This window comes from Eleutherodactylus coqui, chromosome 1 (assembly GCF_035609145.1).
Source record: "Eleutherodactylus coqui strain aEleCoq1 chromosome 1, aEleCoq1.hap1, whole genome shotgun sequence".
NCBI classification, from domain to species: Eukaryota; Metazoa; Chordata; class Amphibia; order Anura; family Eleutherodactylidae; genus Eleutherodactylus; species Eleutherodactylus coqui.
Genome location: NC_089837.1, coordinates 163,649,262 through 163,672,811, shown reverse-complemented (window position 1 = coordinate 163,672,811; position 23,550 = coordinate 163,649,262). Strand labels below are relative to the sequence as shown.

Here is a 23,550-nt window from a genome sequence, read left to right as displayed (position 1 = left end):
CCGATTGTTTGAACGAAAATGTGACGTCATCGCCAGCTTGTTCGCTCTCGTTCCGCCTGTTTACACAGGCAGATTCATTATTGGCTCATTCAGTCTTTCACATTTGCTGCATAAACGAATTAAAATTGAACATTTTTAAATTTTTTATTTTTTTTATAATCATTTATTATATTTCTAACTGGTTCAGGTATGGTGTCCAATCAGACTCGTAACACGTGTCTTTGTGACGTACGTCTGTCTCTTCTCAGTTGTACAACTTTTAAAAAAATATTCTTTCATAAAGTTTATATTTTATTAGGCACTTAGCTTTTTAAGTTCAAAGTAATGATTTTCTCTGGAACAAGCTTGTATAGAGTGATTTCCAATGTGTTTTGCTCTGAAACCAGTATTTGCATGTAATTAACCCACATGTTTGTTTCCTCAGTGTTTTGTCTTATCCACAAATCTCACAAGGGATCTCTTTTATCCTTGCAGTTGAGTCTCAGAAAGAATGTGAGCACTTCACTAAAGAAGCCTTTAGACAAAGGAAACAAGCCAGGGTCTGTGAAGAAAGAGAAAGTCACCAAAAAGGAAGATGGTAAACAGTTTCTATACCACTACCAGTTTTTGTCACGTCCTACAGGTTTTTTTCAGCGTGTTTAAAACTTGTTTACATGTAGGAATTTTATTATCGCTGTAGGTTTATGATATATCGGTCAATACAATTGTTAGGCATCTCTAAATGACTGCATATAAAAGTGTATCATAAGAGATGGTCATAAAGTTCTTTGGAAACTAATTATTGTGACAATAACTGCATCTAAATGGGCAGTGTCAATCTTAACCCCTTCCAATCCATTCCCCCCCTCCATTCTCCCCAACTGCGATTTATTTGAATACCCATTTGGCATTCTCCCTTCACCCTCCCGATCTTTGACAGTCGAGATCAGGAGGGTGCCGGCGGTCACATGATCGATTCTCTCTTCACTCTCCTGATCCCAGCAATCTTGTGACTGATAGCCGAGATCAGGAGGGTGTGGGTGGTCACATGATCGCCGGGCAGAATGCGGATGTGTTACTCCTGCATTGTCTCTGCATTACATAGCGCTAATTGAGCGCCATATGATGTGTAAAGGAGAAGGCAGAAAGGGTTAAAAACCCTTTCTGCCTTCTCAGGGGTCCTCAATGGGGACCAGTGCAGAAATGCATCTCCACCCGATGTGCCTGATGAGCGGGTGCAGATGCACTCCTGCGCTGCAGTTGCAGACCTGTTCTGACATCGGAGCTATAGAGTAAGTTCATGATGTCGGAACAGGTCAGGCATTGGAGTGGAAAGGGTTAATACACTTTATACACAAGCTATGTAAATACAGAGAACTTCAATATTAACTTGTTTATGACTACGTGTCATACATGTAAAGCAGGTGGTCTCGGCTTTTACCCAACTCCATTGTGAATGTACGTTGTGGGTTTAAAACTCCTGCAATGTTGCATGTCAGAAGCTTGACTGTTAGCGACAGCTGGGGACCCTAACAAATAGAAGCAGTTTTTCCCCAGATTACATAGCAGTTCATCTATTGAACTCAGGTGTACCCAGGCATTGTCTGCCAGTGAGCAATTTCATCCCAGGGGGAAGCTATTTTCACCTGTAAGACACGGAGATTTGTGACCTCTTTTATTATTGGACTGTGGACCTAGATGTCTCTAGGCACAACACTTACCCCTCCATGTCATCTTCATTAACACAGGACATCTCCGACATCAGGGATGTGTCTGAGTACCGGACAATAAACTAAGTCCAAGCACAAACTTTATGCGCATGCGCCAACCTATTAAAGACTAAGTCCATAATCGGAGGGTCTGCGCATGCGCTAAGACACGAGATATGGGAGGGGTCAGCTACCTACTCCCATTGGCTGTGGATATCGATGACATCGACGCCGCGACGGAAATCGTCGCGGTATGTTCGCGTCATCACGCTACGTCGTGGCAACGCATCCCCTTTAGTGGGATACGACGCTGGCGTCATGACGTGGCACGGCCGTGCGTGATGACGCGGTCACGTTGCATGAATTGATGAGATGAGTGGGAGGCACTCGGAACGGTCACCTGATCACGCAACGACGGACTGACGTCACAGGGAGGGTGTGTTGGATTCCTAAAGACCTGATTGGGGCCAGAGACATCCCCACATGACCAATGTGGGCGGAGCTATTAGTATTTAAGTTGGAGCATTAGTTTCACTTACCATTGCTGCCTCTATCCATGTAGCTGCTTGTGCTACAAGTTGTGCCCTGAATCTATGGGCTGTTGCACTTAAATCAATTTAACCCTTACTCTCCACTGCTGCATTTGGTGGAGTTTGGGGCGTATGTTATATAAATCTACAAGTTAGGTCAAAAATTGCTTGAGACTGAGAGATTAATCATCTAAGTCCCAGCCTTATAGTATTGCTTTCTGTCCTGATGAAACAACAGGCGATAGGACCTGTTGCAGAAACGCGTTGATTAGAAAGAGATTGAAATAGACTAGAAAGATGGAATCTTTCATATATTTGGTGCAGTAATAATGAGTGCACTGAATGCAGCAGTATCAGTCGGCATGTTGGTACATTTAGTGCAGTAATATAAATACACGTGCTGAATAGGTGTACCTAATGCAGTAATATCAATCCGCATAATGGTACACCAGCATTGTTACCCAGGGCTGGTGGAATAAAAACACACTCAATGGAGATACATGTCATATAGAGGAATCCTGATCAGGATCTATTATTGAGAGAAGTAAAACTACACTCAATAACATATGACAGATAGGAATTCCAACTGACTACTATACCTGGGATAGTTGGTGAGGAGTTGCGAAATATATTCAGTAACCCCCGGTATATCTATATAATCCCATGGGTATAGATCAAGAGGATTAATTGACAACTCGATTCCACCTTTCACCTCTTTGAGCATCTACTATCTAGGAAGTTCACCTCAGGGTTAACTTACTGCGAACCTTAGAGGGGATAACAGATTTCTGCTTTGCCCTGTATAAGTGAACTTTGATATATCCCACCCAATACAAGGGGAGATGAAGGAGGCATAATCTATTGATGTATTGCCTCTTTATAACTTTGAATAATACCTCTCATACATACACTACAATTAGAGATCTGTAGCCATACGTGATAACATCACGATGACGTATGACATATAGACAGTAGGTGATGTATATTCAAGCACCTTGTCACTAAGGAGTTCGTTGAGTTATTCAGGCCTCAAACACAAGGTTGCGCTCATCACCCTTGGGTGTTAGATTTATTTTCTTTTAAATACTTTGTGTATGTACTCGTCCATGAATTTTATATAATTATTTAATAAACGTTACGTTTTATGTATTAGTCAGACAGTTCTTCTCGGGGATAAAATTTGAATTTTGTTTGGAAGTATACTGTTGCCACGGTGATAAGTAACTGGGCTATGGGTGCCATAGTAAAAGTTGAGACCTGCAGAATGAACAGAAAATTATAATATGTAGTGTGAGGGTGGAAAAATAATTATTTAATACCAAGGAGCAAGACCCCCAAGACAACTCAAACCTGGCTAATCTGTAATCTAAGACTATACAAATGGTATATCTGGCCGATATTTTAAGTTTTCAAATGTAAAAGAATAACCATACATAAAAAGTCTTAAACAGGTTAAATCTTAATTAAAGGGCATTAAAAAAGCACCCTTTTAAGTGTAAAGAAAAACACAGCTTATTCTTGCTGTTCAATAATTTTTATTGTGTTTGATAATAAAATCAGTTAGATTTTTTTTCATTTAGGTAGCCCAACCACCACATGTGCTAGAACACTAAAAAATTGTTGTTTGGACCTAAATGCTGACTGAAGGGGTTAAAAATACAGAACATGCCATGCCCTGTACCTAAATAAATAGAAAGAACTGGGGGGCACTTTACCTAGAACAACACTTTTTTGCTGGAGGCCACCAGCCATCTAGCAAGATAGTCTTGCTAGTGATTTTCACATAAGTTTGGAGATGTGGCAGGGTCTATTGCTTGCCAATTAGCAGCACAAATATATTTCACTGTTTGATGGTCACAAAAACGTATTCTTTAGAAAGCTTGAAATCAGTGTTCATTATAGAAGTGTACATGGAAAATAAAGTGATGTTTGAGAGATCACCGAGCACTGTGATTGGCTGCAGCAGCGTATGACATCCCCTATACAGCTGCTTCAGCCTGTAAATTAGAGACTCGGCTTGGTACTTGGAGAGGCAGTGCTGGAGCAGCAAGGACCTGGGAAAGGTGACTATACAGGCTAATGTATTGTTTTGGGGTATGGTCAGCATATTTAACCAAGAAAGAGATAATTCAGGAGAACCCCTTTTAATGTAGTGCCGTACTCTATACAGTTATTGTGTGGTGTGGATTCTGACAGGAATACTTAGAACATTAAAAGTATGTGTTCGGTTGAATAGAATTGTTGATTGGGATCATTTGGATTTATTTTGACATAAATAAAACATACCTTATAAAACCATAACTTAGTGATTCTCTGGGTTCTGTAATCCACAGGTCAGCTTATGCAGATAGAGGAGAAAGGCAAAGGATCAGTGCCCTGGTCTGTATACGGAGTCTATATACAGGCCGCTGGAGGCCCTTTTGCGTTTTTCGTCATCATGGCCCTGTTTGTGCTCAATGTTGGAAGCACGGCATTCAGCAACTGGTGGCTCGGTTACTGGATTAAGCAAGGAAGCGGGGTAAGCAGCTCTTTACAAAAGAAATCTTTCAAATGTAAACATTTGTATTATCCAGTATGGCCAAATCCCTTGTCCTGTGGAGAACTGCTGGAATGTAACCTTGTTGTAGAAAGTGGTTTTAAAGCTCTCTGTATTTCTGCAGAACACTTCAGTGCTGTTAAACAATGAAACAGTGGTCAGTAGCAGCATGAAAGACAATCCTCATGTGCTCTACTACACTGGCATCTATGCGCTATCCATGGTTGTCATGCTCATCCTGAAAGCAGTGCGTGGCGTTGTCTTTGTTAAGGTAATGAATAGTCCACTATTTTTTAATTAGTCTGCTGATTGGCCTCTTCTACTTGAATAACTAATGCTAGTTGTAATTTGTTTTAGGGCACTCTTCGAGCTTCATCTAAGCTTCATGATGAACTTTTTAGGCGCATTCTCCGTAGTCCTATGAAGTTCTTTGATACCACTCCCACGGGTCGAATTCTAAACAGGTTTTCCAAAGACATGGATGAAGGTACGTTTTGTTTTTTATTTAGTTTTTTTTTTAAAGATTTTATTCATGCATTTCCAAAATTACCATATTAAAAAAAAACAAAACATTGCAGTCGTATGTTATAGGAGAACAGTAAATGGTTCTATATTCATGTCCATAGCTATAGCTAGATAGGGGAAAATAGCCGTACATAAGAACTCTATGCATAGATAGAACTGTAGTTTCAACAAGGACAATTGCCCCCGCAAATTGAGTAAGGTGACCACTTTAAACATATGGAAGAAAGAAAAATACACAATTGTCAGCCTGCATTCCCCCAACTCCTGCCCCAAGACCACGCTAGTGTTTGCTCCATATGTTGATAGATAGATATATGTAATATATTCTAATTACCTAGACATTCTATATTCATCATTTATTGCAATCGTCCATCTCCACAGAGTTGAGCCATCTAGTCCATATTTTCTTGAATTCTTGTGAGCATTTCTTATTTGTGTACAGAATTTTATATAATAGAATGTAGGAAATAACTATGTGTAAGAAAAAGGACAATGCTTGGGGGGAAACTGTGGATTTTCAGCTAATAAACCTTGCTTGCACAAAAGAATACAAACTGAAAAAACAGTCTGTCATAGGAGTTTTGTATTACGCCATTTAGTACCCCAAGAAGATAGACATGCAGTGAGAGAATGTTAAGAAAGCCAAAGTGCATATTTAATGAAGAACTTCTAACCAAGAAGGGATATGCTTAGAGCATGACCAAACTGAATGGATTAAAGACTCAGCATCAGATTGCCATCTAAAACATAGGTCAGAGATGGCCGCTTCAGGGCACTTCAGCTTAACACTGGTTTATTATATTTTATGTAAACCTCCTCCAAATCCTCCTGAAGTAACGTCCACAATCTATAGCCGCTCCTAAAGGGGTGTTATTTCTCCCCATGTGGGCCTACCCTGACACTGATCAGTAGCGACAACCTCCTCTTGAGTAGATTGTCTGATTTAAAAAAATTTTTTAAAAACTATTTTGTATTACCTTATTACTGCACTTTGAGGTAATACAAGACTCCCATTAGTTCATGTGAATGGCCACCAGGTAATATTATATTTCATGTGCAGCAGCTGCCAAACAAAGCTTCCCTCAGCAAAATCGCCTGTTTTCCTGGGGTGCTGGACAGCAGGCCACGGTGATCAGTTGATCGACGTCATGGCTGCAATTTGAATGGGTTTGTCTCTGATGAGGCAAGTCCTGTAAAGTGATTGTCAGACTGAACAACCCCTGTAAACCTGCTGGCTATCTATTCTGTTTGTTTCTTTATGCCACCTTTTAGTTTCTAACAACAAAAACGTTTAGAATGTTTATGATCGTGTCATATTTTGCAGAGCTGGCCCCCTATACGTGAAATGTTCGCCCATGAACGTAATCCTTATGTTTGTCTTTTGCAGTTGATGTCCGCCTTCCCTTTCAAGCTGAAATGTTTGTTCAAAATGTGATACTAGTTTTCTTTTGCCTGGGAGTTATAGCTGGTGTCTTTCCATGGTTCCTGGTAGCTGTTGGACCACTTATTGTCTTATTCACCATTTTGCACGTGGTTTCCAGGCAAGTACTATACAGCGGACCTTTCTGGGTCTCTTGACATTAATTCTTTTACGTGGGATACATTTTTTCTTTTAAGTTGATCTATTTTAAGAGTTTATACAGAATTAAAAAAGATGAACTGTGGATTGTCCTGGAAAAAAACAGACCTGCATGCTAGGCTACACAGATTGGCCGCTATCAATAGTCTGGCAGATGTGTAAACAAACCAGGTATGAGGGCACTTCCCTGGAAACCCCCCTATGGGTTAATAGAGCACTCCCATACTTGCTGAACCTCCCAGACACACAATTCTGGATATACACTTTCAAAGGAGGCGATTCCAAGGTCTATGTCAACGGGGCTTTGGCCTCCTCACAAGCAGCTGCAGCAGCTTTGTCAGATCCCTAGAACCAGCTTTTACAGATACCTTCAACTTAGACATGCGCTCAATGCCCAGAGCCACATTAGTCCCTTTCCACCTATCCCTTGATAGGAGTTTTGCGCACACAAGAACCTAGAGAGTTAATCCCGCAGTTATATATACACACCTCATTTAAGCTAAAATTTCACAGGTAGAGCTGGGTGTCCTTAACAAATGGTGGGAAATAGTCCCCTATCTCTCTGATGAGGAGTGGAGTACCACAATGTCCTCTTACACTTAAGTCTAACCAGCAGCTAACAACAAACAATTATACATCAATGTTACTTGACCCCGAGCAGACTCTTTAAGATGAATAGAACCCCTAATACATAATGTCATCACTGTCAGACACCCAACGCTAACTTTACCCATCTGATGTTGTGTGACCCAATGGTATATCCCTTCTGGACGGAGGTTACAGACTTCCTGGGAGAACTATTGGGGGTGCCGCTTTCACCAAACCTCGCTGATTGTATGCTAGGTATACTGGATGAAGAGCAGCAGCAATTCCATATCTTAGTGAGGCGCTGTTTCTGGCCTGTAAGGCTCTAACATTGCGCTGGATGGATAGGAGACCCCCGACGCTCCCCTAATGGTGTAATCTTGTCAATTCTATTCTCCCATATAAAAAAATAGTACATAAAAACAGAAAGTGTCCAGATAAAATCTGGGGAATTTGGTGTGGCTCATCAGCCACAACCCACATGCAAAACACATTTCAGCAATTGGTGGACTAAATGAGGTTTTTCCACCTATCCAGGTGTCATTTAGGCCTTCACGGGTGTGATGAGGATATCCTGAACTCTGTAAACTATCTGTTATACAGTGTATATTGTTTTACGTAATTATAACTGATTTGTAGCCTTGAACTATGTTACACTTGGGTTGTCACTGAGTAATATAATTTTATGTGTTCTGTTCTCAATAAAACGAGTCACGAAAAAACAAAAGATAAACTGCTTTTTTTCCCCCATTGAAATAATCACATCTGTCTGTAGACACTGTCTGGTATTGTGGTTCACCCCTATTAAGGCCCATTTAGACGGGACGAATGTTGGGCAACTCATCCCCGCAAGTACCCGCTCACATGCATTTGCACAGGAACAGTTATCGTTTCTTCACAGCGGTACGGCTGGAGGAGATTTCTCTCCTCACACTTCCCCACTCTTCTCCATTCACCTAACACAGCGGACGTTCAATACTGAACAGCTGCTGTTTACATTAAACGATCATCGTTTAGGATTTTATGCAGCATAAACGATGAAATATGATCCTGAACGATGATTGTTCAGTGTAAATAGCTGTTCAGTAATAAACGGCCGCTATGTTAAGTGAATGGAGAAGAGTGGGGAAGCATGAGGAGAGAAATCTCCTGCCGTCCCGCTATGAAGCAACGATAGCCGCTCCTGTGCAAAAGCACGTGAGCGGGTATTTGCCCGACATTTGTCCCATCTAAATGGGCCTTTAATCTAAAAAGAGATAAAGTGCGATACCAGACTCGACCTGTAGTCAGATGTGACATTGTTTTGGGGAGAATGGGGGTAAGTCATTTTTTCTCACTCTAGACAACCACAATAATGATACAAAGATTGTAATGTTTATTAACTGAAGTTGTCTTTAAAGGGGTTGTCCCGCGCCGAAACGTTTTTTTTTGTTTTTTTTTTCAACACCGCCCCCCCCCCCCCCCCCCTTCCCCCGAGGACGCCAGCAACGGAACAGGTAAGTGAAAAACTTTTTATAACTTCTGTATGGCTCATAATTAATGCACAATGTACATTACAAAGTGCATTATTATGGCCATACAGAAGTGTATAACCCCACTTGCTGCCGCGGGACAACCCCTTTAAGCAATGTTCCTAAAAGTTTCTTCTGTCGAAGTAGAGAGCTTCTTAGTAATAAAATATATAACCAAGGAGGCTGAAAAAATCAAACCCTTAGAGGCTCTGTCACCATCTTTTTGCACCCCTCTCTGAGGGCACCATAAGGTAGACTTATTGCAGTGATATGTCTCCTGTTTGGCTCTGTGCAGTAGTTTTGGAGAAACTTACATTTTAGTGCAGTAGTTTTGGAGAAACATACATTTTATTGCAGTACGTGCTGAATATGCCGTATTAGTTCTCTGTCTGGCTGCTACTAATAAAATGCAAGTTTCTCCCAAACTACTGTACAAATACATACAGCAGAGATATCACTGCAAACAGTGTGGCGGGCACTATCTTATGTTGCTTTCAATGAGGGCTGCAAAAACATGGTGACAGATCTCTTTAAGGACCGTCCTGTAATAGTCTGGCACAGTAGTGTTGGCCATAAAATTAAGAGCATAAAACCTTTTTATACTGCAATCAGCAAACCAGGACAAAGCAAAGGAGGAATTCTCCTTGGATATTGTCACAGGGGATGCTCTGTAACAATCTGTACCCATATCTTACATGGATATAGCTATGTGCCCATAGGACTCTTGTGCGGTTCTCTATGATGCCTGTAATTAGAGCATACTCAAGTATTTTTAATCATTGCTTATGTAGGTAGACAGGCTAATGTTACCACATGTATATATGAAAACCGTTCTTTTTTTACAGTTATTGAATATTTGTAACTTTATTAATATTGTCTATAAACATAACTAAATGTAGTAAGTTACGTATACCATAAGTGTAAGGTAAATGGTGTGCATACAAAAATCATTGGGGGATACTGTGAAGACCTTGGGTATAGCTCCTGCCACTAGGAGCCACCCTAGCCCACTGTAGCTCTGTCCTTGCACTGTGCACATGTGCAGTTAGAGAAATTTACCCCAGCCCATACAGTCACAATGTCTGATGCGAAGGGGAAACCCAGTCATCAGAGCACAACTATTGCAACCTACTTCTAAGCTTAAGCCATATACCAAATTTTCATGCGGGTAGCAGGAGCCCCTTTGCACAAACTGCCTGCTTTCCAGTTAACCCATTCCAGGGGCACCCACCACCACGCCCAAGAGGGTCCCGAACAAGAAAGGGTGTGCTTCTTCTCTGTGGCAGCTGCGAGCTACCCTCTTCATTTATTCGTTTAGTTGTAGGTTTTCAGTTTCATATATTCAGTTAGTCTATGGGATCTTCCTCTTACCGCCGGTGTACAAACTGATTTAGTGGCTACAGGAGGGGTATAATCAGTCAACTCTTCCTTTGCTTAGTGTCTGCCTCCTAGTGGCAGGAGTTATTCCCAAGGTCTTGGCCGATTCCCCCAATGAATATCCGAGAAAAGGCTTTTTTCGATGCGTAACAAACGGCATGTATTTTATTAATGAAAGTAATGTACATCGGTCATTCTCTTACAGGGTATTCATTCGGGAGTTGAAAAGACTGGATAACATTACGCAAAGTCCGTTTTTGTCACACATAACCTCTAGTATTCAGGGACTTTCTACAATTCACGCCTACAACAAAGGGCACGAGTTTCTGCACAGGTCAGTTGTTTGCTTTTGCATTTACATTTCATTGAGGTTTTCTGAGTTTGTTGATGGTTATGGATATAGTTTCATGATTTAAATTGGTTCTCATGTTTGCTTTACAGGTATCAGGAGTTATTGGACAGTAACCAAGCCCCCTTCTATCTGTTCAACTGTGCCATGCGCTGGTTGGCCATACGGCTGGACATAATCAGTATATCCCTGATTACTACTACTGGCCTTATGATCGTTTTGATGCATGGGAATATCTCCCCAGCATACGCTGGACTTGCAATGTCATATGCAGTGCAGGTTAGTGAAGGATTATGGAATTGGATTTTTTTTTTATATATATTCCAGAACTTTTTTCACTGTCTGTTTATAGCTGGCTGTTCAGTTTTATTATTTTGCTTGGATTTCACTCCTTTTACTGAGTGCTTGAGCAATGTCCTCGGTTCTGCTTAGCTCTCCAAAAATGTATTGCGTTTCTTTGCTGTAATTTCATATTTTATGAAGAGCCAGGCAATTAAATGAATTTGATTAATTTGCCATCTGAAGTAGTCGTCATTCAGGATTTGCCCTAAATTGTAGAACTGAGTTAAGCCCCGCCTCCACGGCAGGAGATAAAAACTTTATTAACAAGCAGACTCCCAGCATAGTACGTGCGTCTGAATGCTGACAGCCCATAGTAAGAAATACATGGGCTCCACATAAAGTTCAATACATTGTGTACCAGACCTTGTGTCCAGCAGATGTAGCCTGAACTACATCAAGGACACTTGTCTCTAGCCCTGAGGGATTGAGAAAATAAGTTATTCCATCACAGCCAATGATTGTTTTGCAGCCCAATGCTCCTTAACCCATTCTGTTCCATTTGTATTGTGGGACTTGAGAACATTCACGGGTTTTGTATCCTGTATGCTTTTCATACTCTTCACTTATAAGACTGTAGTAAGGAGCAGATGGAAATGTCTCCTAAGAAAATCAGGCTAAAGCATTTTATAGGAGATTACTTGTATGCGACAGTGCAGAACATCAGGACTGGTGATGTACAGTGCATAGGGGAGAAGGGCTCAACACTACTAGTGTCCAAAGGGCTGCCTATAAATCAAGGCACAGACTGATCACATTTAGTCTCTCACCACAATTAAAAGGGTTTTCTGAGATAAAAAAAAATATATCAAAGCTTAAAATGAAGAGCAATTGAATACTCTCCTTTCCCAATGGCTCTCCGTCCAACGCGGCAGCCCCAGTGCCCGCTGCACAGTACCCGGAAAAAGCAGCGGGCCATCATGTGTTGTACATTTGTGTACATGACAACTCAGCCAGCCATGGCTTCAGTGACCAAAGCCTGTGAGTGACTGAGCGGTCACGTGCACAATGTACAGCATGTGACCACCTGCCCCTTCTTCTAGGTTCCTTGTGGTGGGCACCGTTCTGGGGCTACAGCGTTGGAGGGGGAGCCTCTGAGATAAATGAGTATTCAATTTCTCCGTTTTATCCCTCAAGCTTTTTTTTTTTTTTTTAATTTCTAAGAAAACCCCTTAAAGGCGTTGTCCAGAATTGTAAGGAAATGATTTAAACAAGAAATGGTATTTAATAACCATTAAATCCCACACCACCCCTATCGTCCCCACCAGTCCTGTAGCAATAACGTCACGTAACATTATTCGCTTGCCCACTTCAGCCAGTTATTGACCACAACTATTACATGCTATACATCCAGGCATCACAGACAGTAATTGGCTGCAGCAATCATGTGAATAGATGCACTTGATGTTATCCCTGCAGAACTGGTGGGGACCAGAGAAGCAATATGCAATGTACTAGATTTTATTTTATACCATTTCTTGCTTAAAAATCCCTGACATCCCCTTTAAATTGTTCGAATTGTAACCTCTCGATCAATCGCTGAAGCCTGTTGTTGGCTGAAGCCCCTGTGACGTTCCATAAATTGAGTGGAACTGCAGAGGTCCGAGCACTCGCGTGGGACACAGCGGGAGCCGAGAGAGGTTGTCCCAAGATGTTACAAGGGACAATTGTATTTTATGGTAAGTAACACATTCTGTTTTTCCATGTTAGAATCCCACATGCGGACTTTGCCCATTGGCATGGCAAATTCTGCATGCGGATTCATGCATAAAACACATCAAAAAGAGATTGATTTTAGACGCGGAATTAATGTGGAATTTTTCCACAGTGAATTCTGCATGCGTGTGAACATGCCCTTACATATACCTCAAAACAGACACTGTAGCATGCCAAGGGGAAGCAGGAGGGAAACAACTGGTGTGGAGATCACTGGACTGGACCAGCGTATTGTACGTTATTGAGCCAAAAGACAGTGCAGTAAACAAGCTTAGCACTGAATGGCTGAGGCTTGATTCTTGCATGGTCTCCCAGCTCATCAGCATAGAGATGTACTGGACCGCTTAGGAGAAGGAGAGAAAGGTGTGGCTGCTGAAGAATGAGGTGCATGAGTGGGCTGTGATGAGGATTGGGGAGGACAGTATGTGGGCAAAAAGTCTGTATTTCTAACTTGTTTAGCAAAAAAAAAAAATTTGAGAAATATTGGGGGAAAAAATTTGATTTGAACTTTTAGGCGAAATCGCCCAGCCCTAATTTCACAACAAGCAAGCTCCAATGCGGCAAGCTGTATTTTCATCAGTTAGTCTTGTAGAGTGGTCTGGACTAATAGAAACCGCACTTATCAAGTAGACTGCAGGTATAGCCTTGCCAGATAATGCTGTCATTCAGCTTGGAGTTGAACTGCCTTAACTTGCTTTTGCACTTACTGTATGATTCTTAAGACTTTAAGGCGTTGGTTAGCGATCGGTTTTGAGATTGACTGTTTTTGTTTTTTAATTCCAGTTGACAGGATTGTTCCAGTTTACAGTTAGACTTGCATCAGAAACAGAAGCTCGCTTCACATCAGTAGAGCGTATCAGTCATTACATTAAGGTAAGGATCTAGGTTTACGATTTCTGCCCTACCTTCTTGTGTCACCTTCCTTATGACTAATGCATTAGGTAGCAGTTTGTCAGTTGTCTGTTTAATATAACTTTTTCTTTAAGCAAATGTTTGGAGGATTCAAGTGACACATTTCTCCTTGCTATGAGAATTGTATGTGCGTGTTGTACCTCTGCTGTGCCTTATTTAACAGATAGGTATTGATCAGCATCTTGATAGCATCCGCTAACACTCGGGATCTACCGCATATTGTAGGGTTGCAGCTTGACTTGCAGCCGCAGCCTGGCAATTAGCAGAAAATTGTGAACGTCAGCAGCAACCACTAACGCTTGTGTGATCGCGCTAATTATGAAACCTTTTTCTTAAAATTTGTCTGTATTTTCTTATAATGCTTGTTTTCAATTTAGACATTGGCTCTTGAAGCTCCTGCCAGAATTAAAAACAAGGCTCCACCGGCAGATTGGCCACAAGAGGGAGAGATTATTTTTGAAACTGCAGGAATGCGATATAGAGAGAACCTACCACTGGTACTGAAGAAAGTGTCATTCACCATCAAACCAAAGGAGAAACTTGGGATTGTAGGAAGGACTGGCTCAGGTGAGAGAGATACCTTTTGTATGAAAAATGTCATTGTACCGTTATGGGATGTTGTCTTTATACTATGTAGTTCTCTATTTTTGACAATTTCTATGTTTAATTCCATCCTAAAGGAAAGAGCTCTCTTGGCATGGCACTTTTTCGACTTGTGGAACTGTCTAATGGTTGTATAAAAATAGATGGTGTAAATATTAGTGACATCGGCTTGGCAGATCTGCGCAGCAAGCTATCGATTATACCCCAGGAGCCTGTCTTATTCAGTGGCACTGTCCGGTAAGCAGTCAAAAAAAAAATACAAAAATTTAGGTCACACTTCCTTCCCCATAAACTGCATATTTGTTATTTGTGGTGCTCACAAGAGTCTTACACATTAGAGGGGAAATGGTGGTCAGTGGTTATCCAAGCTTTGTTCGCTGCATAAGCATACTAGCATGTCATTCCGGAGAGACAAGATTTCTGTTACAAAGATTGACAAGAGCATGTTGTCCTGTAGAAATTGCTTGGGGTTCTTTGGCCAGAGTTGTACTTGAACGTTCCAGTTCCCTATGGGGACCAAAATAGTGAAAAATAAATGGGATAAAGTTTTTTTAACTTTTTTTTAAATGTAAAAAGTGTAAATTAAAAAACAAAGCCGAAATTTAAATTTTTTTTTTGGAACACATTTAAAAAAATTTAAAGAATAAAAAGTGATCAAAAGGTTTTGTATATACCCCAAAAAGGCCCCTATTAAAGCTTCAGACCTGAGAAAAAAAAGTTCTCACCCTACCTTATAGATGAAAGATAAAGTTATGGGTCTGAGAATATAGCGACCATCGATTTTAAAAAAAATAAAATGGTTTTGTTTTTTATTTTTTTTTTAAGTAGTACAAAATTGAACAAACAACTAGTTTGGTACCTCTATAATGGTACTGACCCATAGAATAAAGTTGTATCATCCTCCCCACCCCACCCTCCAAAAAAACCCTGCAATTCCAGTCTTCATATGTTAGATCTGTCTTGTATCCCTTTCAAGATCAATGCTATGGTATGCAAAAGTTTTTCTCCCAACAGAAGGCTTCTAAGGCCTAATGTCCACGGCCGGAAAACATGGCAGAATTCCGCGTCGTTTCACCACAGCTATTAGGTTCTATTGAAGCTAATAGCTCAATGTACACGCTGCAGAATTCCAATGTCCTATTTGCCACAGGTATACGCGTGGACAGCTTCCATTGTAGTCAGTGTAAGCCGCCCATCATGCTATACTTTGCTGTAGCACAGTGGGAAGTATAGCGTGAATACGTGCCCTGCCCACCGCCATATGACACTGCCGGCGCGTCATGTACTGTACTGCACATGCGCACCGGAGCGTCATGTGGGACTTCGCGCAGTGGATCCGGAGGTAAGTATGGGGTCTTTTGGGGGGGGGGGGGGTGACGGACTCCACTGCGGTATTCCGCTTGGGGAGCCCGTCATGGCCGTGTGCATAAGGCCTAACTGGACTTTTATTATATTTGTGTAAGCAAATTCTGACTTTCATACTTTTACATTTTTAGTTCAAACTTGGATCCCTTTAACCAGTATACAGAGGAGCAGATTTGGGATGCCCTGGAAAGGACACACATGAAAGAATGTGTAAGTACATTTTAAGCCATTTACTAAAATACTATTTTGCGACATGTTTGCAGTTGTCAAGGTATATTTTTTACAATATAACTGTTGCTTCATCTTTAGGTTGCCCAACTACCTTTCAAGCTTGAAACTGAAGTTATGGAGAATGGGGAGAATTTCTCAGTGGGAGAACGTCAGTTAATGTGCATAGCCCGTGCTTTATTACGTAGATGTAAGGTAAGCCAGCAATTCAATATACCAGAATTTTATCTTTACTTGACTGATAAAACTAAGGTATTTCTATGGAAACTGCTACGGTATAAAATACTGTTGAAGTGATGTTTGGGAAAGGTTTAGGCCTCATGTCCACAGGGAAATTCAGGCCCGCATAGCTTCACCATACAGAATCCCGCAACGGGTCCCTCCTGCCTCTCGGACATGAGACCAAGAAAATCGATTATACTTACCTATCCGAACGCCTGTCTTCCCTCCGTCACGGCCGGATCGCACGGACGCAGTGACAGCTGCATCTGTGCCGTGGGACCAGACGGCTTCCATAGGCTTTAATGGAAGCAGCAGGTGCCGTCCGTGCGGGAAAAGCGCACAAAATAACGCCTACTGCGAGTGCCTTCCCGCACGTGCGATCCGTGCGCCATGGAAAAATGACATCCGCGGGTTTTTACCGATTCCTTATGGGAGCGAATCACGCGTGTGGGGGATGCCTGCGTGTTTTTGCTAATGCTATTTTGCCCGTGGACATTTGGCCTTACATTTATTAAAGGATTGGCACTGCTTGATAAATAAGTATATATTAAAGTGACCGTCTGGGCTGTTCTTTAATAAGAAGTAGCTACATCAGTTTGGCTGGCACCCATATATAACTGGGGGATCAGAGATAACTCCAATTCATGTAGTTAACCCTTTAGATGTTAGTATTTACAGCGGCATTTATAAGACTTGACAGATAGGGGGCTCCATCTGTCTCCTGAACACACACACACTATATTCTACAAGCAGTAGGACAGTCACACAGTTGAAGTCTTTTAGTGCGATTGCAAAGTAAGAAATACATGAAAAAATTTGTTTCGTTTTACACGTTTAAAGAAAGAAAAAATCACACACACACACCCCCCCCTCCCTTTTTTTAGTGTGGGAAAAAGTGAAAACAAAACCATTTGTATCTTCACTGCGTTAGAACTTTAAATCATTAAATTATTGCATTACTTATCACCAATGGTGAATGCTGTCAGAAAAAACCCTGCAATTCTCGAATTGTATATTTTTTTCTGTCACCCCATTTCCAAGAAGAAAATTGAATAAGAAGGTGTTCACTGCCTCCTTATATGGATCAAAATAGTACTAGTTGAATCTACAGCTTGCACTTTTTTTTTATTTTTTTTATTTTTATAAAGTCCTCTCAGCCCTGTTGACAGAAAAGTAAAAAAAGGAAAAAGTGATGGCTTTCAGAGTATTATAATAAGAGCCCTTTTTATAGTAGTGTAAGGGGGGGAAAAAACTATAAATTAAATTGTACAGACTCCTAGAAAAAAATGTAATTTTTACTGCACCACATACGCCGTAAAAACAAAAACCCATAAAAAATGGCACAATTGTGCTTTGCTCCATTATGCCCCAATACATTGTATGGTATATTAAAGGGTTGTCCAAGTTAAGGTACTTTTTATAAGGGACAACTATTGCCCCTCTGCTTTCACACAGGAGCAATACTTATTCAGTGGAGCGCGGCCATATGATGGGAACATAGTTCCTCCACTTTACAAATCAGTAGTCAGCCTGCATTTAAAATATTGTGTACAGTTTTGGGCAACAGTACACAGAGAAAAAAATCTGAACTCAAGGGGGTTCAAAGGGGGCAACTAAAGTGATTAATAGAATGGGTGGCTGCAGTACCCAGAAAGGTAATCAAAATTAGACTGATTGTGGACAGGGAATAACTTGGTAAAACCCCTTTAATGACTATTGCCTCTCTGCAATACCTCTAAAGTCAGTTGTCTGTCTTATTCCTACATACTACTAGTTTTCTTCCCCGGCAGGACTGGTCATGTGATCTTGACATCATGAAAGGTCCTTCAGCTTAAGAGTAGGACCTTTCATGTTTTATATTGCTGATCAGTGCTCCCTGTTTGCAGTATCTACAAAGAGAGAAGCACAATGGTAAAGGTCAGTGTGCCTTCTGCCCAGAGCAGTTTGGGAAGAAAACTAGGCCGCTCATGATGTCTATGGCTGCATAGTTCTCTCAATGACCCAACAGAGTGCTTTTTCAAGGCTTTTTTTTTTTTGTATCATTAAGGAGACAGTCGGGGAAATCTGGCACTGTCCAACTCCCTGTCTCTGCAGTACAAGATGCAAGGACTTTTTTAGCAATATTTTGTTTTTCTAGCTAAAAAGTGCATCTTGTAGTCCAAAAATTAGGTAACAAGTAGTTTCTTTGGATTCATCCCAAAACGCCAGTTTTAATGACTACTGCAGTCTCGGAATTATCAACCTCCTGAATAGATTCCCTCATAAGGGTAAGGTCCACACATTGAGTCCAATTTCGGCTTAGGATTTCATGCTGAAATTCGCAACAATGTAAGTGAATGGGCTTGTAAGAAAATCCATTCACTTACATCGGAAACAATCTGCAGCGGAAGAGTCATGCTGTGGTTTTTCAAGTCCACAGCATGCTCTATTTGTTGCGGAAACGGCAGGGATTTCCACTTCGGAATTCATTGCAGTGCATTCCATGGTCAAAATCCACACGTGGACTTTATCTGCGATGTGTGATTATACTCTAGGAGCACACATTTGTAAATCGCACACACCTGATGCAACTAATCAATGGCTTCATTAGTTGCCTGGGAATAGGAGATCTTTCAGTTGTGGCACACTTCCTTGAACAACACTGCATTACCAATGCTGTTTATGTTGAAAATCAGATAACTGTGCCATTACATGCGGTGCGTAGTGGCACTTATGTATTAGCACCAATTGCTGGGTTGGCCTGGCAACTTTGGGAAAACGCTGGCACAGCTTCTAGCATGCGTGTAATAGCACCCTAACAGATGGTATTTAGCAAGGCTTTAAGTTCTAATGTTCATTTAATAAATGTTTCAGATTCTCATCCTCGATGAAGCCACTGCAGCCATGGACGCAGAGACTGACCTTCTGATCCAGGAAACTATAAGGGAGGCATTTGCAGACTGCACAATGTTGACCATAGCTCACCGTCTCAACACTGTACTTGGGTGTGACCGTATTATGGTGCTAGCACAAGGACAGGTGAGTGAGAAGAATCTGACTAAGGTCTATTTATTCTTCTGCTTTTGACTTTCACTTCTTAGACTGTAGTACACTCTACACTAGCATTAACCTGTAACAGAAGTTCGTCTCATAGGTCGGAAAACTTGTTGATATCAGTCCAATTTAATGTTTAGTTCTGATCATTTCAATAGAGAATGTGCACTTTTGCACTTCAAACTAAAGCAATCTTGTAAGTAACCTTAAAAATCGCACCATGATGCGTATACAGTTCCTATACACACCTGTGTCTTCATGGTTATGGAAGCTTATGTAACATTACTTAGTATTGAGATTGCAGGATGGTATCCTGCGGTGGATGCTCTGATTGGCTCAATAACTTGATATCCCTTATATGTAGCACTGCTATAAAGCGCACACAAGTACCCAGTGCAAATATTTGGTAACTAAAAGGATTTGGGGTTTAATTTATTGAAGTATTTCATTGATACAATTTTTTTTAGCTTACAGGATATTCTGGTTACTAAATGTTTTTCAAGTTTTCACCTATTCACTGGATTGGTGAAAACTGAGACTTGGCCAACTGCTCGGACCACCACCGACCCTGAGAATGGGGGTCCCATTTTCCCTGTCCTCACTTCCTAGTTGCTTCTTTTATCAGTCAGCCGCACTGAAATGCATGGAGCTGCAACTGTGCAAGCATGATCCTCCATTCTGTGACTAGGGAGAAGTAACCAGGAAATGGGACCCCCCCCCCCCCCCCCCCCCAATCTCAGGATCGATGGGGATCCCAATGTAAGTGAGCTGAGTGTGCTTTAAAAAACAAATTTTAAAAACCCCACTAATGTTTGTGTTTAATGTTTGCAGGTGATGGAATTTGATACACCTTCTGCCTTGCTGTCCAATGAGAATACTCGGTTCTATTCCATGTTTGCTGCAGCAGAGAACAAAGTTACCGTGAAGGGCTAAATAATGAGCACCTCAGCTAAACTCCACATTGTGGGGCTTTGCGCTGCTTCTCATTCCCTGCCTGTGGCAGGCTCAATCCCTACTTTTTTTTTTTTTTATTTCTTACTTTGACTGAAAATATGGTATATTTTGCCTTTTTATTTTTCCTTCTCTTGTTTTAGATTTTTTTTTTTCCTTTCTTTTTTTAGCACAAACCAATTCAGGACTGATTTAGATATTTTTTTTAACTGTTTGAAAGAATATTCATGTTCTATTGTATTTATTCCTATTACTAAAGGTAAAACTATATGCGTTTTCGTTATGAAATGCACTGAAAATAATTACATGGTTCAGGCAACCATAGTTCTGTATGTAGCCAGCTTAGAATGAAGCTTTCTACATGCGTCTGTATATAGCCTATATTTACTGTGAAGATGTAAGCTGGTTTATTTTATATTAAAATGAGCACTGGGTTAACTATGAAATGTCTTTATTTTTTTGATATACCCGACTTCTCCCGAGTTAATTTGGTAACAGGTGTTTATGTAGTGTTCGCACAGAAAATTTTATGAAGTCGTGGTTGCTTCAGAGAAACTCAGGAATAAAATATGTATACACACAGAAGAGCGTTCGATTCTCCTCAGACTACATGTACTGATGTCCCTCTGCAGAATGTGCCACCCTTCCCATTCTCACTTTTTACCATTAAAGGAAATGCCCCTTTTTATTCAAATTTAACCCAGACTGGAGGTTGCAGTCCCTTTTTATCCTTAAATGCATGCTCCATCCCTGCACTCCATGGTCGCTTCCTAATGTACTTGACAGCCTTTCAGTATATACACATAGAGGTTAGTGAGATTCTCCTCAGTATTTACACACAGAGATCAGTTATATTCTCCTCAGAATATATACACACAGATCAGTTACATTCTTTTCAGTATATATACATAGAGGTGAGGTAGATTCTCCTCAGTAAATACACACACAGAGGTCAGTAATAGTCTCAGACATGCTAGGGAATGCCAAGGGCGGATTTCCGCAGCTGGCGGGAGTTTAATTTGCAGACGCAATTTCCCACCCGCTGCTGCTGCTTCTATTTCTGGTGCTTCGCTGGCCAGCATTACAAATTTAGGCTATTGTCGCGCCAGTGGAGGTGGGGAGCACTTATTAGAACGCAGGCGGGAAACAATATAGGCAGGGCTTTCTCTTCTGTTCTTCATAAATGCCTGCACAGCGTTCCTCCCTTTCTGGGCATTCATAGCCTATTACGTGGATGAAGAACGAGGTCCGCCCTCACTTGCTGTCTCCGACTTTAGTTTCTTTATGAGGGTTTGCTGGGACCTGTAGCGTCAAGTGTTTCCCTTCTCATACAAAGCTTCAACTCGGGGTCAGCTAGAGCCATGAACTATGAGTTCTCTCTGTGCTGTTACATAGGACTGCAGGTGACGACATTGTCTGTCCTTAGCTTTATCACTGTGTTCTCTGTACTGTTACATTGGAGTGCAATTGTATTGTACTGTACTAGTATATTACCTGTTGCCAATGATGAAAGGTGGGTTACATTAGGAGGAGGAGACGCCGACAAGGAGCTAACTTGGATTTAGCAGCAAGGTCACGTGGCACGGCACACACCGGTGGTGTTAGAGGCAACCAATGTTACTAGAGACAAAATTTTGGCTTTAAAAAAAACGTCCTTACTCAAAAAATCATCCTTAGTAGATGTCAATGCTAGTAGAGGTTTTACTGTATTACTAAATTTACATCCAGGCAGTTTAAACTGTTTTGTTTTCCATTGTGGCAGGTAGCCATAGAGCCAACTACTTGCACCCCAGTCTATACAAATCACTGAACCAAAATGGGCATACTCCCTGTCAAAGGTGGTCATGGACTCTTTGAGGGCCTCTACTGATATTCTAGAGAGGCTACACTGTTCCCATAGTCAACATGTATCAGATGGTGACCACGGTAGACTTTCCCATTCAAGACAATCATCTAGATCTCCTGCATCTCCATCCCCTTCAGTTGCAATCTTTCCAGAGACCTTTGTCCAGATCAGAATGGGACTCTGACCGACTAATAACAGGCTTCTACAATTTCCACTATGGTGGATAATTTGATAGTTGCCATAAGGGATACTTTTCCAGATCAGGCTCCTTCTACCTCTGCATCAATTTTTTTTTCTTTCAGACGTCCAAAACGTTCTCCAAAGATGTTTCCTCCTCATGAAGAGCTCAAGGACTAACTGAACAGGCAATGGAGCCTTCCCGATAAACACTTCACTAAACCTAAAAGTTGAGATATCCTGTATCCCTTTCCAGACTATTTGGTGGGAAAAAAAATGGGCATCGTCCCCTGCAATAGATCCATCAATGTCTCATTTGGCTGAACACTACTTTTGCTAGGCTTACACTTCGTCTTTTCAAGATGTTCGTGATATGAAGATAGTCAATAGCCATGCCATAGAATTTTCGTCTCTACATCAAGATCATTTGTTCAGTTCCAAAATTCTAAGGTCTCCTTCAAAAAGCCAGAGTTTTTCTTCAGGTAATAGATAACCTGTCCTCTTAAAGCACCATTTTGCTCATGCCTCCTGCTTAGTTTTGTAGGTTTCTATTCAAATCTTTTTGTGGCACCCAAGAAAGATAGCTGTCAGACCAGTTCTGGATATGAAGAAGCTAAATCTGTATGTAAAAGTCTGATATTTTCACATGGAGTCACTTAGATCTTTCATTGCCTCTATGGAACCGCAGGAGTTTGTCATCCATTGATATCAAGGATGCCTAATTTAATGTACTGATCTGCCCAGAACATCAGCATTTCTCTGCTTTGCCGTCCAATGAAATCGCTATCAGTTTAAGGCCCTTCTATTTGGGTTGGCCACGGCCCCTCAAGTCTTCACGAAGGTTTGGACATCAGCGCTGACTCTTCTCTATTCCATGGGGATAGTGGGCATTCCCTGTCTCGACAATGACATGATGAGGCTCGATCCTGTTGGCCAACCTGGATAATCCTCACATCACTATGAACTTGCTGTCCAAGTGGATCATCAATGATCCCAAGTGTCTTCCCACACCAACGTAACGGCTGGATTTTCTAGGTGTATCCTTTGACATGGCTCAAGGCCATGTACCATTGCCGATGCCAAAACTACTTCAGAAATCTACGCTCTCTACAAATTCCTTAAAGGGTCCAGTATCTGTACTAGCCATACTTTTTCAACATCCACTGGCGTCAAAATTGGCTGCTCGTACTTTTCTACAAGGGATTGTTCATAGTACTTGCATGTAGCAGAGCTGTGCGTGGCGCGCACGTGGCAGAGCTCTGTGTGTCCGTGTGTGAGAGAGGCGTGCATGTAGCAGAGCCATGTGTGACGCGCATGTAGCAGAGCCGTGTGTGTGGCGGGTGACGCGCATGTAGCAGAGCTGTGTGTGCGGCGGGTGACGCGCATGTAGCAGAGCCGTGTGTGTGGCGGGTGACCCGCATGTAGCAGAGCTGTGGGTGCGGTGGGTGACGCGCATGTAGCAGAGCCGTGGGTGCGGC

General features: G+C 41.5%; 1 protein-coding gene across 1 annotated transcript in view; it reads left to right on the top strand.

The window, feature by feature from the left end:
* Positions 1 to 20,495, top strand: part of ABCC5 (ATP binding cassette subfamily C member 5) — a 79,210-nt gene extending 58,715 nt beyond the window's left edge. Inside the window, exons 17-30 of the mRNA XM_066603031.1 lie at positions 475 to 577; positions 4,552 to 4,736; positions 4,879 to 5,025; positions 5,112 to 5,241; positions 6,667 to 6,820; positions 10,537 to 10,665; positions 10,773 to 10,959; positions 13,519 to 13,608; positions 14,025 to 14,214; positions 14,328 to 14,487; positions 15,747 to 15,825; positions 15,925 to 16,038; positions 18,919 to 19,083; positions 19,930 to 20,495. Of these exons, the coding sequence (XP_066459128.1) occupies positions 475 to 577; positions 4,552 to 4,736; positions 4,879 to 5,025; positions 5,112 to 5,241; positions 6,667 to 6,820; positions 10,537 to 10,665; positions 10,773 to 10,959; positions 13,519 to 13,608; positions 14,025 to 14,214; positions 14,328 to 14,487; positions 15,747 to 15,825; positions 15,925 to 16,038; positions 18,919 to 19,083; positions 19,930 to 20,031 (1,935 nt within the window). The 3' untranslated portion in view covers positions 20,032 to 20,495. The remainder of the gene's footprint in view (positions 1 to 474; positions 578 to 4,551; positions 4,737 to 4,878; positions 5,026 to 5,111; positions 5,242 to 6,666; positions 6,821 to 10,536; positions 10,666 to 10,772; positions 10,960 to 13,518; positions 13,609 to 14,024; positions 14,215 to 14,327; positions 14,488 to 15,746; positions 15,826 to 15,924; positions 16,039 to 18,918; positions 19,084 to 19,929) is intronic.
* The last annotated feature ends 3,055 nt before the right edge of the window (positions 20,496 to 23,550 follow it).